Source organism: Drosophila willistoni (genome assembly GCF_018902025.1).
Source record: "Drosophila willistoni isolate 14030-0811.24 chromosome 2L unlocalized genomic scaffold, UCI_dwil_1.1 Seg168, whole genome shotgun sequence".
NCBI lineage: Eukaryota > Metazoa > Arthropoda > Insecta > Diptera > Drosophilidae > Drosophila > Drosophila willistoni.
Genome location: NW_025814047.1, coordinates 6,142,070 through 6,156,079, shown reverse-complemented (window position 1 = coordinate 6,156,079; position 14,010 = coordinate 6,142,070). Strand labels below are relative to the sequence as shown.

Genomic DNA, 14,010 nt, shown 5'->3' with positions numbered 1-14,010 from the left:
CGCAGCACAAAGTGACCCAGGCAGGAAGAAAATCTCTGAAGATGTTAATGGAAAGAGTGGCAAACGAGGGTGTTGAATGGTTGGGCTCAACGGGCAAGGCGTAAACTCATACACAAACTGCCCAAAACGAACGAGAAAACTTTTTAATGGATTTTCATCATGTTTATAAAATTATCACAAAAATAAAAAAAAATAAAAATAATCAAACTTAGCACTAAAATTAAAGTGCAATTTATACCAGACTTAAAGTATCTCTCATATTGTTAATATTACAATGCATCTGCAATTTTGGAAGCTATTTTCGAACATACTTTCGGGTTTTCTGTCAATTGAAAGTGAAGATTGATGAAGATTTTTATTCAAATCTAACATTATTTTATAATGGAAGTTTTAAAATAAAGTAGAAACTCAATTGGAAAGTCTACAAATTTTTCTTAGACAGCATAAATTTACCCTTGTAGAAGAATTATAATTTTAGTTAGATGTTTGTAACAAAGAGAAGAAGAAGTTTCCAACCCTATAACCCTATATAAACTATATATCAAATATCCTTTATTCAGAAATATATTGACTTCTATCTTATAAAATACACAAATAGTTGAAAAACAAAACATACCCAAGGAAATTCATTGAAAGAACTACTTTTCTCGTTTTTTAATTGTCAATTAATTTTATATCAGATTCAGTTACCATGTCCAGTTCATATTAGTCCAAGGTAGAAGATTGTAATATAACTTTCTCTCTCTTAGCTGTCACCGAACTTGTATGTTAGATCTATAAAATAATTAATAAGATTTTCATAAAAAAATCTGCTTATTTTCACATAATGTTAAAGTTCTCAAGTCTCCACAAATTAATTAATATTAATTACATTAATAAATAATAAGTATCACTAGATGTGAAGATCTAGAAATATCCAACCTTAATACTTCATTGTTTAAAAGTCAATAACTAAAAAGTGTAACAAGAAAGTTTTTGAATTTTCGTTTTTATTATCGTCTTCATTGGATTTTTTGCACGGAAAAAATTTCTTTACTCCAAACTCTTTGGAGTTTTCAAGAGTTAGCTTGTTACTTACCCTTGCTATTAAAAAGTCAATAAACAATCCTATAAACTTATTAATAGTCTTACACTAATATTATAGGTCATGTATTTAAATCAACCAGTTTATTCTACATATATAAATAACGAAAAACTTAATTTGTATATAATACAAAGCAATCTTTTACAAGCATATTCTATATTCTCAACAATTTTGCCAGCTTAGAAGCATTCAATCAGCTTGTCAGTCTATCATTCCGTCAGTCCGGACCATACTTCTCCATTTGCGTATGAAATTTGAGTAGGCAATTTTAATAATTTAAGTAAATGATCCATCACCGTTACAGTTACAGTTAATCTATCAACGACAGACAGACAGGACTACCTATCACTCCGCCCCTTTCAGGCAGTCATCTGCCTCATTTCTTTTCCCCCTCCCCTGCTATCTTCTACTTTATTTTTAACAAATTGTCTTGTTAAAAGTTCCTTTTTTGGCAGCAGCAGCAGGAAACGAAGCAAAAAAAAAAAAAAGGAAGAGCGAAAACGAGACCGAACAAAAATAAGATAAAAAGTTTTGAAAAATGTTTTTGCGATAAGGGAAATTTGCTGGCTATTAGTATTTAAAAGCGTTAAGTCATTTATATTCATTTGAGATTCGAATTGCCGAAAATTGATGGATATAATCTTCAATTCTGCAGCTTCTTTTTTTAGCCACTCAAGTGGACAGACGTTTTGATGAAAAGGCATTCAATAAGAACTGTTTAATCTTGTTTGAAAAGTCTACCAAAAAAGAAAACTCAAAAGGTCAAGGACATGAATTGACCGACAACAATGACAAGAATAGCTAAATATGTATGTATATATTTTATGATAGATTTATGGCGATATAAGAAATTCAATTACGTCAGAAAGTGAAGTTCTTAACAATAACTTGTGAGATGTCCTTTACAGTTTACTATTCTATTTGGCTGTATGTAAATTTGTTTAGATTTTTATGGCTTTTCAAATGGTTCAATCACTTTTTATATATTTTTTCTTTTTTTTTTTGGGTGGCATGTAAGTCAATTTCAGTATGCGTTGTCAGCACGGCTAAACAAAATAGTTGAGAAAAAAAAGAAGAAGGAAGCTGAAGGGAAATTCTATTAAAATATTTATGCAAAACATTTCTACGATGAAGGCGACAATTTAAGTCAAAGACCCAACCGAAAGAAGTGGGAAGAAAGAAAAAGAAGGGGCAATATTCTGAACAAACGATTTTCATAATCGATTTTCATGGCCAGCTGCCTTGGAAGCAATGGCTGTTGACAGGAGCCAGAAAGCAGAAAGGATGCGCGGCCCAGACTCTTATTTTACTCCCCCCGCCCTGTGTCTCTCTCTCTCTCTCGTTCTCTCTGGGCTCTGACTTGTCAACCTTTATCAAAAAAGGACGAAAAACAAGCAAGGATATACAAACGAACGAGCATGAAAAGCCGAGACAAATGCGATATGCGTCTGTTGACAATATATCAACATGTGGGCTGAGTTGAGGGGGCACGCATAATACATACATATATGCAAAAGCAGCAAAAGAAGGAAAATTGAAGAAAAATTCCTTGCTGTGAAGTTTTTTTTTAAAATTTTTCAAGCCACATTTGAACAACATTCTCACTCATTGAAAATCAGCAAAGCTTAGCTAATGGAGAAGCTTGTAGTCTAGTTATTGGCTACGACTACGACAACAACTACTGCTGAACCTTTAAACCCTTTGCCCATGCTTCTTTTCCCTTTTTTAGTGGGCGTATCAAAAGCATGTGACAATAGTTGTGTCCCAGTGCGTCCTTTTGTATGTGTGTGTGTGTGAACTACCAGACGAAGATTAAGGACTTGGGTACCAGCATCTGAAAAGAGCTTGGGCTTAACTCGTGAATCGCAACAGTTGCCTTTAAGTCCTTGACATTTGGAGTGTGTAAATCATGGATCTAGCCCACAGTATATCTTTCTCTTTTTGTTTCTCGCTCTCTCTCACTCTTTGTCTTTGTCTTTTCTGTGTGTCTGTCAAGCCTCAGGCTGAGTGATGGCTTTGTTGATGATGCACAAGCCAAGACCTCTTACTAAAGTGGAAACACACACACAGACAAAGAGCATCATGATATGTGCACGCGACCTTCAAAATTCATCATCAGAACAAAGTGGAAATTTTCCTCAACATTTTACCTAAAATTTTCCGTTATCAATTTGAAGGCATTTAAATCGGTCATCAATTTTGCCACAGTTCTCCTTCTCTTTCTCTTCCGCTTTGGCTGTCAAATTAATTTACCGACTTTTGCCCATCCCTCCGAGCAGCCAATACAAATAGCAAAATTAGACTGCCTCTTACCTTGCCCCAAGTCGCTGACGTTGCCGCCGCTAATTACCATGAAAACATACAAGCTAAAGTCAGCTGCAGAAACCAGAAGCACAGGGCAAAGAATTCTCTTTCGCTCTATTGCTGTTTATCTTTGGACTGGGAACTACCGAAAACTGATAAGGGGAGAAAATTTCTGTGTGTGTGTGTGTGTGTAGGCGTGGCTATATGGCCATTCCATAGAATGTATTACATAATGAAACGCTGATAAATTAAACAGATTTATTATTCGCCCCCAACTCTCCCTCGTACTCTCAATCTATCTCTCTGTCAGTCTTGTCGCCAAAAGCCATTTAGTTATATTCTTCTTAGTGTTGTGAAACCAAGCCTAAGAAATGGTAACCACCACAGGATAACATCCTTGTTCTGCTCCATAGAGCACACGCTGAGCCCTCTGTCTGTCTCTGTTTCTCCCACGCGGCGGCCACATTGGCTTGTGGTTTGCCTTTGGCGCTTTTGGTGGCTTTCAGGGTTTTTGGCTTGCAGCTAAGCGCATTGCGTTTGTCAAAATGCTTCCCCTGTCCCGCTCTTTTTCTATATATATATATATCACTACTCCCTGGGTATCGATTAAGCTGTAAAGCGAGAGTCCTTTGAAATCTATATGAAATCTTTGAAATCCTTTTGAAGTTCTCCCTCCCAATCGTCAGCGTCATGAGGTCGTTGATGTTGATTGAGTTGCGGATTTAATTAGAGGCGTGCATAATGAATACCTTAATATCAATTATAATCAAGCGGAATTTTAAAACAAGCGTAAGGAAAAAAGGTAGAAAGTTAAAGATAATTATGCCAAGAATGCTTAAAGTTTTCGCGAGCCCAAATAAGTAGGCAACATAAAATTTTCGTTATTCCTCTCACATACAAAGCATAAAGAGGAGAAATAGGAAGGAAAACAAACAAAAAGCAATTGTCATTCATAATTCAACTAAGAGTTGCCACAAATCAACACTAAAATACCAAATCAGTAAAAATAAAATAAAACAAAAGCAAAGTAAAAAAAAAACAATCACAAAAAAAATGTTGGTCACGTATTGTCCCCGCGATGAAACGAAACGAAATAGCAAGAAAACAAAAGGCTCTGTCGCTGATTAAAAAGTTCAGCAGGCACTTGGATATTTCTTTATAGGCAAACACATCCCCTCCAAACACACTCTCACACACACACACACACACATAAAGGAGGACTTGCACTTGTGTTTGGGGCAATTTATAAGGAAGAACCACACACACACACACACACAAACACTCGAGACTCAAGACCCCGAGACTCATCTTAGTCGTGCTCAAAATTTTACGCGCGTTGCCTTCTATATATATATAAAAAGTAATAGAGCGGTGAGGAGGGAAGCAGCTGCTTGGGGGAGTCATAGTCACGGAAGGACCTTTGTCACAGTCAGGGACAACGACTACGTCTGCGTCTTTTGCATTTGTGTGTGGGAGGAGATGCTTCTTCTCTTCCCACCATCTTCTCATCATCGTCGTTGTCGACAGCCAGACTCAGACTTGAATTACAAATTCAGCACAATGTCCTTTTGTCATTTATGCATTTCGCTGTATAAATTAAGCACAATGAATTTCAACGGCCGCAGGACTTTTTACCACTGTGTTAGGTAACATTGCTACTTCAGCTAGAGATGACCACGTGTCATTCTAATTTACGTGAAAAGTAAATAGAAAATAAAAAAAAATGGACAATACTGCAATATAGGAATAGAATATTTAATCTTTTGAAATAAAATGACAAATTTTATAAAGTAAATAAGATTAAATTTCTGAATAAGAGACAATAATGTGCGAACGTACATATATATTCAACAAATAAATGATTCATTCTGTTGAAATCTAACGAAATAATTATTGTTGTTCTTAAAATCACTTCTTACACATTTTACATTTTCATTAAGTGTTATATCCGCTAACTGTCTATGTACATTAATCCTTCCATAATAAGGACATTTATCTATTTCAATATTTTTATTACTCCCACCATAAAACCGCATATTTGTATTATCTTGTGACAGTGATGTTGATGGTCTATTATTTTCATTATGTTTATTGTTATGATGCTGTTTCTATGAATCCAATCGACTTGAAAAAGTTAAAGTTCACTTCCATATCTCTGACAAAAGGAAACGTCAAAGTACAATCGTCGACTTAAAAAATTACAGTTCCAATCAACTGAAAAAATTACAGTTCCAATTATAACTCTGAAAAACAAACAAGTATAATCTAATAAAGTCGAAATAACACTTCTAATGAAATTTAAAGAGTACGTTCAGCCGATGGATATCGATTTGGAGTCCGACATAGTGTTGCCGGATTTGCAGTATACCTAGCGGGGGCTTATATCTTATAAGATATGCGTATGTCTGGCAAAAGCCAAGAGCTGCTAGAGTGTACGTTTGGCCAAATCCTAAAGCGAGATCGGTGAATGGTATCCCAGGTAACTATGTCTCATCGCTGCCAAGGCTAGACGATGTGCTGTCTTGCTCGCCAAAATTTTCGGCTAGAATGGCATTTCCAAGGTCTTATTAAGAGTGGTTCTGAGTTATGCAAAGGAATGCCCTTCTTTGCATTTTCGGCAGAAGCTTTTCCAAGGCAACCACCACAACTGAAAAAAATCCAAAGTTATCCAACTCCAATAGGCACAGTCTATAATCTATTCAAGATATTTTATCTGATTTCTTGGTGTTAGATCTGTCGTGTCCGTAATTATGCCCATAACCCATAGACCATAACCCCGAGAGAGTGGTTGTTGTTAGTGTTGAGGGACATCTCTCTCGTATAGGCAGTAATCGTAGAGAAATTCCCATACATAGTCCTATATTTGTTGATCCTGAAATTGAACAAATTAAAGTTCAATCTCTTATCACTGAAAAAAATACAAGTCTAAGAACAAAGTGAACAAGTAATCGCCTTGAAAAAGTCAAAGTCCAATCTCATTATTTGTACGCGATTTACTATAAAAAGCGAAAGTGAATTATGAAATAATAATCATTTTTTAAAACCACTGGACGTGTGTGGTTGCGGATAAGCTTTAGCAATGGCAAAATATTCACTTATTTTTGCCATGATATTGGCAATGTTATTTTTTGGAGGATTCAAAGGACTAACCAATGCTGCCCATATTTCTGTATACAATGGGGGCGGTGCTGGAGCCGGAGCCTATTCTGGAATTCCTACACCACAAGAGGATAATTACATGTTCCAACGAGCACGAGTCTATTCAAAACCAATAATGAATAAAGTACGGGATCAAATTACTAATGGTTACAAGTATTCACAATCAAATAATAGTGGTCAACCAGTGCGTTACCCAGAACCCAATTACGTTCAAGAAATGAAACCTATATCTCAAATACGATATCTGCCAGCAGTACAGGCAACTAGTGAATTGGCAGCTTCTTCCGTTGCATCAACAGCCGTCTTATTCATCGGATAATTAATACTTAAAAACTTTGTGTCGACAAACTTTATAAAAGTAATAAAAAAAGAGAATTTTTATGAATATTTGAAAATGATGTTATTTAAATAAAAAATACAAGTTGAATGTCACAACTGGAAATAAATACATACAAGTTCAATTTAATTTTTAAAAAAGATATATAGAATGATTAAAAGTTTTATATATTTTATTTCCAAATTGTGCAATTACTGAATTTAAAACAATAAAGCTGCAATTAAAGAGATCAAAAATGTAATTTTTAAATATATGTGTAATAATAAACTATACCCAAAATAATTTGGTATGATCATCGTTAATTGCTTAAGGCCCTTTACACTAATTCTGATTGCGCCCTTGCACATAAAAAAGGTGAAATCCGCAGTTTAGCTTTGAAGATATGGTAAGACGTTTTCAACTCTAGTTTTCTTAGCAATGTCTGATAATGATACATGGTTGTTCTTGAAATAGCTTTATCCAGACACCTGCTTACCTTTAATAACCTCAAGCCGGCTAAAACACAGTCTCATGAAACTAGAAACCAATCTAACTAGAGAACTACTCCAGATAGAGATAACCACGTGTCATTTTAATTTACGCGAAAAGTAAATATATTAAACTGATATGACAGATTTAATAAACTAAATATGATTAAATTCTGAAGAAGAGATAACGTACATATATTTTCAGCAAATAAATGATTCATTCTGTTGAAATCCAACAAAATATTAGTCAATCAGAAAGTAAATCAATTTTAATCTTTCCAATGAGCAGGTCATTTTCGGGAAAGGAAAAAATAAGTAGGTTGTGTGTATAGCTATTTCAAGAATTTGTTCAGATTTATATGCTTATAAAAGAAAATGAAAACAATTGTTACCCCTTCTCAAGGACCGCAGAAGATTCTGCTTAGCAAAGTCAAAAGTTTAAAAAACTTGTGCTGAATTTGTGTTAAATTTTCACATTTAATTTCAATTTCTAAAAACTTCTAAAACTTCATTATCAATATTTTAGAGGTCAGCTTCATATTATAATAATCTAGAAACCCATAAAAAAAAAACAAAATTAAGTTCTTTTGCCAAGTCTATCACGAAAATAAATAAGAAATAGCAATTAAATAATCTTTTTCCAAGAAGAGATTACCGAGATTACAGAGCTAACTTTGCTAAAAGAAATATGTGAAATAGTTTTTTGTTTCTATGCCAAAAATAAATTTATGTTGTAGTCTCTTAAGAGACTTTTCTAGTCATTATTCATTTTATCAAAAACACATTAATATAATATTAAGTTGGGGGAATTGTTAAATTTTTGAGTAAATGATTAATCATTAGGGGGCCATTCATTAATTAACTTAAGCTTCCTCTGGGCTTATCTAATAGAAAGCATTCCTTCTTAGAAATACATAAAAATAGCCTTTTGTTTTAGAGATAAGACTTCAGAGAAGTATACGATGTGAGTTTCGATTTAAGTGAAGTTGCCAGCAAAGTGCCATCTCCACTTTCCATATATCTATTATGTATTACTCTTGCCCACTTAATTAATTGACTCTGTCTTTTTTTATTCCTTTCTTTCCATTAGGTGGCAGTGGCTCTGGCGGTGGTGGAGGCGGCGGCGGCGGCGGGGGTGGTGGCGGCGGTGGTGGCAGCTCATCAGATATATCCAAAGACCATTGCAATAAAACTGTGGACATATTCGAGGACATTAGCTCGCCGGAGGTTAGCAATCAGAATGTGGGACGTCCACTTACATGCTGGTATCGCTTTCGCACCCTGAAAGGAGCTCCCCGTGATTTTGTGCTCCGATTGCGCTTCAAGAAATTCAAAGTGGGACAATTGCTGAATGCCACACACTGCGAGGGTGGCTATTTGCAGGTGGGTGGTTCGGTTTGGTTAGATGGCGGTTATGTGGTTGAAAACTAATTTATTACTCCATATGTGTGGAAGTTAAATGATGACTTATGTGACACTTTTATGGTTTTGGCCTGTGCGAATTCAGGCAGTATTTGATTCTCTTCCATCTCAACTTCTGTTTTTCCTGTTCCACAGATTGTTGATGGCAATGCCAAGACGGATGTGTCCAATCGTCGGGAGCCAGGAATGTTCTGTGGCGAAGCCGAACAACCGCAGACATTCATCAGCGAGACAAGCTATGTGAAGGTGCTCTTCCATACGGATAACTTTACGGATCAGGTAATGCAATTCAATTTCCATACAAAAGTATTTAAGAAAGAAAAGAAATCTAAGTGCAGAAATTATTTAAATTGGATGGGAGTATGTTGAATAAATTTTCGCACTGACGAGCAGAAGTTTTCCAGGAATAACTCTAGTTAAATCTACGTTACAATATCTTTAACATTTTCTGCTGCTGCTTAATGCCATGAATACACATAACATGCTATAATCCTCACACAATTTTCTCAGTTATGTTGCGTTATTAACCCTTTTCTCTCGGGTTGGGTGTCTAAAGACCTTTGGCACCAAGCAAAGCCCTTATTGAAATTCCCCAGTTTGAGTCAACACACCTTTAGTTCTAAACTTCATTTATAAAAAAGGGGGAAAAAAAAACCGAAGTGAAGCTGAAGAAAGGAAACTCCAGAGAATTGCAATTACTGGAGCAGCGGCAGCCAGAAAAAAAGGCTGGGACGGGGGTGGAGGAGATTCACATGGCAGACCTTGTACGGGTCTTGGTGTCGCCGCCAACGCACTTACACTAATAAACCATTGCATTCTTCGTCATTCTTCTTAGTCCTGCTGATGCTGCTCGTCCTGTTTTTTTTTCCGTTTCGTTTGCCTTTTACTCTTCTTCTTTTGGCATATCCATGCCAACACATACGCACACGCACACAGGGACACAGGTCCATCATACATACAAGCATGCATACATATATTTATATTTATCACATAATTTAAAGAAAATATTACAGCACACAACTCTTCTTCCTTAGCTGCTGTCGTCGTCGTTCTCAATTGACAGTGGACTAAAATTGTGAGAAAGGGAACTAGTATAAAATTTGGGATCTGTAATTTAGTCACAGATTTTACTTTCTTTAAAATAATTGAATTTCTTATGTATGTTTTTGTACAAATAAATTTAAAATAAATTTAAATAGTAAAACAGTGCAGCAAAACGACATTAAATTAGTTTTTACCTTTCTTATATCCAAATAGACTAAATTTTTATGTTTGAAAATTTTTAGTATTAGATTATAAAACTTAAGATTTATTAAAAATACTTTTTTTAAAACGGAATAGAGTTTTTTTTTTTTTGTAAAAAGGGACTTAAATTAAAACTATTTCTCTGCTAAAATAAGGAGTGCATATTGAGAAGAAGCTTTTTTTATATATATTGAAACAAATTCGTTGGAACTGTACTCAAAATTTCAAGTTTCCTTTGTTTGGTTATAAAAAAAATTATTGTTGACCTTGAAGTGTTATTATTTGGATATCAAAGCAGCGAAGACAAGAAATTCAAGGTTTAAAGCCTTTAGATTATTTTACATGAAAGTTTTCAATATTTTTTGTAAAAAGCAGGTTCTATTTAATAGGTGTCAGAAAGCGACTAATATGGCCAATTGGTAGTTATACTAATCTATCTACAAAAGACCATCATGTGAAACAGTCTACCATTCTTTCTATTATCATATATGCAACTACTATTTTCAGTATTGCTTTATAGAAAAAAGCCACCTAAATCGGGGTTTCAACTCTAAAAAACTCTACACTGAGCCTTCCATTAGGTTCATATGTACATAAATACATACATACATACATATGTATTTATATAGCATTGTCTGGTTTTGGTTCAACAACATAAGCTGTCTCCCATTATACCTCAAAAAAAGTTTATTTGGTAAACACAATTTATGCAGATTTTCATGTTAAATTAAAGGTAATTTGCAACTAACCAAAATTGGATTCATGTTTCTGTTCATTTAATTAGCATTTTTTGTTGCATTTTAATTCATTTCAGTTTCATTCATTTTCAGTTACCAGTTTCGGTTTTCCTTTTTTTATTAAGAGTTAATTAATCAATGTACGCTGACGATCGATGCTTTGTGTGTTGAAATTGTATTGGTATTGGCAATATTTTTTTAAAAAATATTATCGTTTTAAGATTCATCGATTGTAGCAAACTTCTAACGATATATTTTGAACAAGAAAGGATTCTTTCAAAAACTGGAAAATATATGTGACAAAATGTCAACGGCAATTGTATTAGGTTATTATGTAAAGTCATGATGAAGTTTGATTTAAAGAAGTCATAATATGCTTCTTAAAATATGTGTCCAACTCGTTGATTCTTCTGAAGACAAACACAAATTTATAAAAAGATTATAGCTAAATTATTCAGAGCTAAGAGTATATTATTATATCATTTGTTTGATGTCTAGAGTTATTTTGTGGTCCAATTTTGGACCACTGTGCAACATCCTCTTGGTCTTTATTCTTATTTTATTTTTACTATATACATTTTTATTTTTCGTTGCTGTTGCTGTTGCTGCTGTGACCCATGTTGCTCTATCTGCTTGGCTGCATCTATGCAACTCACTTTCGCACTTAGTGTGCCAGGCACACTCTCACACACATACCCAAACACACACACATCGGTATGGTATATCTTTTATTTTTTTTGTTTCCTCCTTTCTTCTTGGTACGTTTTTTCCTTTTTTTTGCATGCATTATTCAGGCAAAGTATGTACACATCGTCTATGGCCTGGGCGTGGGTGTCCTTTTGCCTTATACTCCTCCCTCTCCATCAATTTCTGTGCCTCTAGTTGTCTGGCCTCTGTCTATGTGTCGGTTTGGCGACTTGCTGCCGCCATCATCATCGTCGTCCTTCTACTCCCTTCTCAACGTCATTCTTGTCGTCGTTGTCCTCATTGCAGTTGCAGGTTTATTATATGTACATATATATGTATCTGTGAATTTCAGTTCCCAACTTGAATTCTGAAATATATGTATGTATGTGTGTATATATATTTTATGTTTTTTTCTTCTTTTTTTTTGTCGTTCCTGTTGTCCTCTGATTTTGCTGCGCTGCTGCGTTTTTGATGCGGTATTTGCATTTATAAAATGAGAGATAACTTCTTTATGTCATACAAAGGAATTTTAATATTTATAATGGACAAAAAGTTCAAGTGAATTTATCATCAAAATTTTGGTTTTTATTTTTGTCAAGATAACGAAATGTATTTTTGAATATTAAAATAAAATTTAGACGCATTTTGGAGTTGAATTTAAAAATGCTAATAAAATTTATTTACAAAAGTTATTTATTTAAGGTGTAGATTAAGGTTTATTTCGGTAATTTCTTATGAATTTCTCTCCCCTGTTTCTGATTTAAGTGTGTAATTTTCTTAATCGGTTTATTAATTTTAATCGTAATTCAATTTTTAATTTTATATATTTAAATATTTATTTCTCAAAGATTTGACAAAGTTGCCCGACTAAAGGTAATAAAAATACACGGGTACAGGATTTCCTAGTCCTATTCTAGAATCAAGTAGAGTAGAGTGTTTAAAAATTATATTAAAATTGCTTCACATTTTGGCACTAAGTATGGTGTTTGTAACTTTCTTGAGGTTAATTGGTTCACTTTTGAAAATAGAACTGTTTTAAATATATATATATCAGTTGGACTTCCATCACTTTATCATTATCGGAATCTTTCTCATTTCATCGATGAACAATTTTTCTTATTCTCTATTCTCTTTGTGACATCATTTGTAAGCCTATGTTTTGATTCTATCTTCCATTAACATCTCCTATATAGTCATTTCTTCCTCTTGGAGATCTTGTTATGCATCTACAGCTTGGAAAAAATTCTATTTCTATCATTCCCTTTTTTCCACTGCATCAATCTGTGTCCACAGCTCATTTTTCTCTTCACTTTCATTTAACCTTCGGTTCAAATTCTCATAGATCAAGATTTCATTTCATTCCGAGATTAACAGGAGCAAAGGCAAGGAAAAGGATAAGAGAGGAACCCTTTCATCACATACCCACAAAGCTGAACATTATTCTTCTTCTCACTACGTATCTGTTTTCTCCATATCTCTCTCACTCTCTTTCTCTCTACGGCGTTGCTCTTTCAATGACTTCCAAAGCACAGTCAATGCAACCGATTGGCTTTACCAGTGAGCTTAACTTCATGACCAGCTTACACAACAGCAACAACAAGAGCAGCAACAACACGTTGCATGAAGCGTAAACAGTAGAAACATAACAAAAACTAAAGCTTCCCACCAACTCCATACGAAAGAGATAGATAGCGACAGACAGACAGACATAGAGAGAGAGAGAGAGAAAGAGGGGAAGAGAAAAAGAATGTGGCAGACAACCCGCTACATAGGGCGCACCCTCTAGAGTGTCTTATGCACACCTTAATGGAGTCATAAATATTTATGAAAAACTCTACTGTCTTCCTTTACTTCTCCCCTCAGACTCTCCACTCCTGTTTCCGCTGGCCTGGCAAGTTGGCGGATGCTGCGCTTTGTTTTTTTTTCTGCCATCATCCTCCTCCACACCGTTGCGCTACGCAGATTTTGTCGAGCTTCCTTCTTGCCACTTATTTGGCGCGTTGGAAATGTTTTTTTTTTTATTTCTGATAGAGAATCAGACTGAGTTTATAATATATATACAAATAATACATAGTAGCTAGCAACCGAAGGGTGGGAAGGAGAGAGCGGGGGTGAAATGCATTTATTCCGTGCCTCATTTTATTATCCTCCACAAACAATTTCGCATTAACATAAATTCAATGTCCGAAAATAAATCAAAAATAATTTTACCAAATTGCCAGCTGCGAAAATGTGAAATGCGAAATGATTTTTTAATTTATTCGAGCACAAATTTGTCACAGGATGGAAGAGGAGGACACAGACAACAGCAGCAACAACAACAAAAACAACAAGAATGTTGCCGATATATCGAAAAAGATTGGTTGGTGGGGCATCGTCATGCAGATGCATGTATGTGGATATGGATATGAACTCATGTTGGACACAAGAGCTTGCACATGTGAAAAAGATTCAATGCATTTAAAGTTGCACACTAAAAGGCAGAAGGAGAAAGAGAGAGAGAGACATAGAGGTAGACAGATAGCGAAATGGAAACCTGGCATCATTCTGTCTCACTGAAAGTGGTCC

The 14,010-nt window shown here is 34.8% G+C and overlaps 1 protein-coding gene across 1 annotated transcript in view; it reads left to right on the top strand.

Annotated features, from left to right (window-relative positions):
* Window positions 1–14,010, top strand: part of LOC6641036 — a 77,427-nt gene that overhangs the window by 41,190 nt on the left and 22,227 nt on the right. Inside the window, exons 2-3 of the mRNA XM_015178644.3 lie at window positions 8,442–8,734; window positions 8,909–9,052. Coding sequence (XP_015034130.2) covers window positions 8,442–8,734; window positions 8,909–9,052 — 437 coding nt within the window. The remainder of the gene's footprint in view (window positions 1–8,441; window positions 8,735–8,908; window positions 9,053–14,010) is intronic.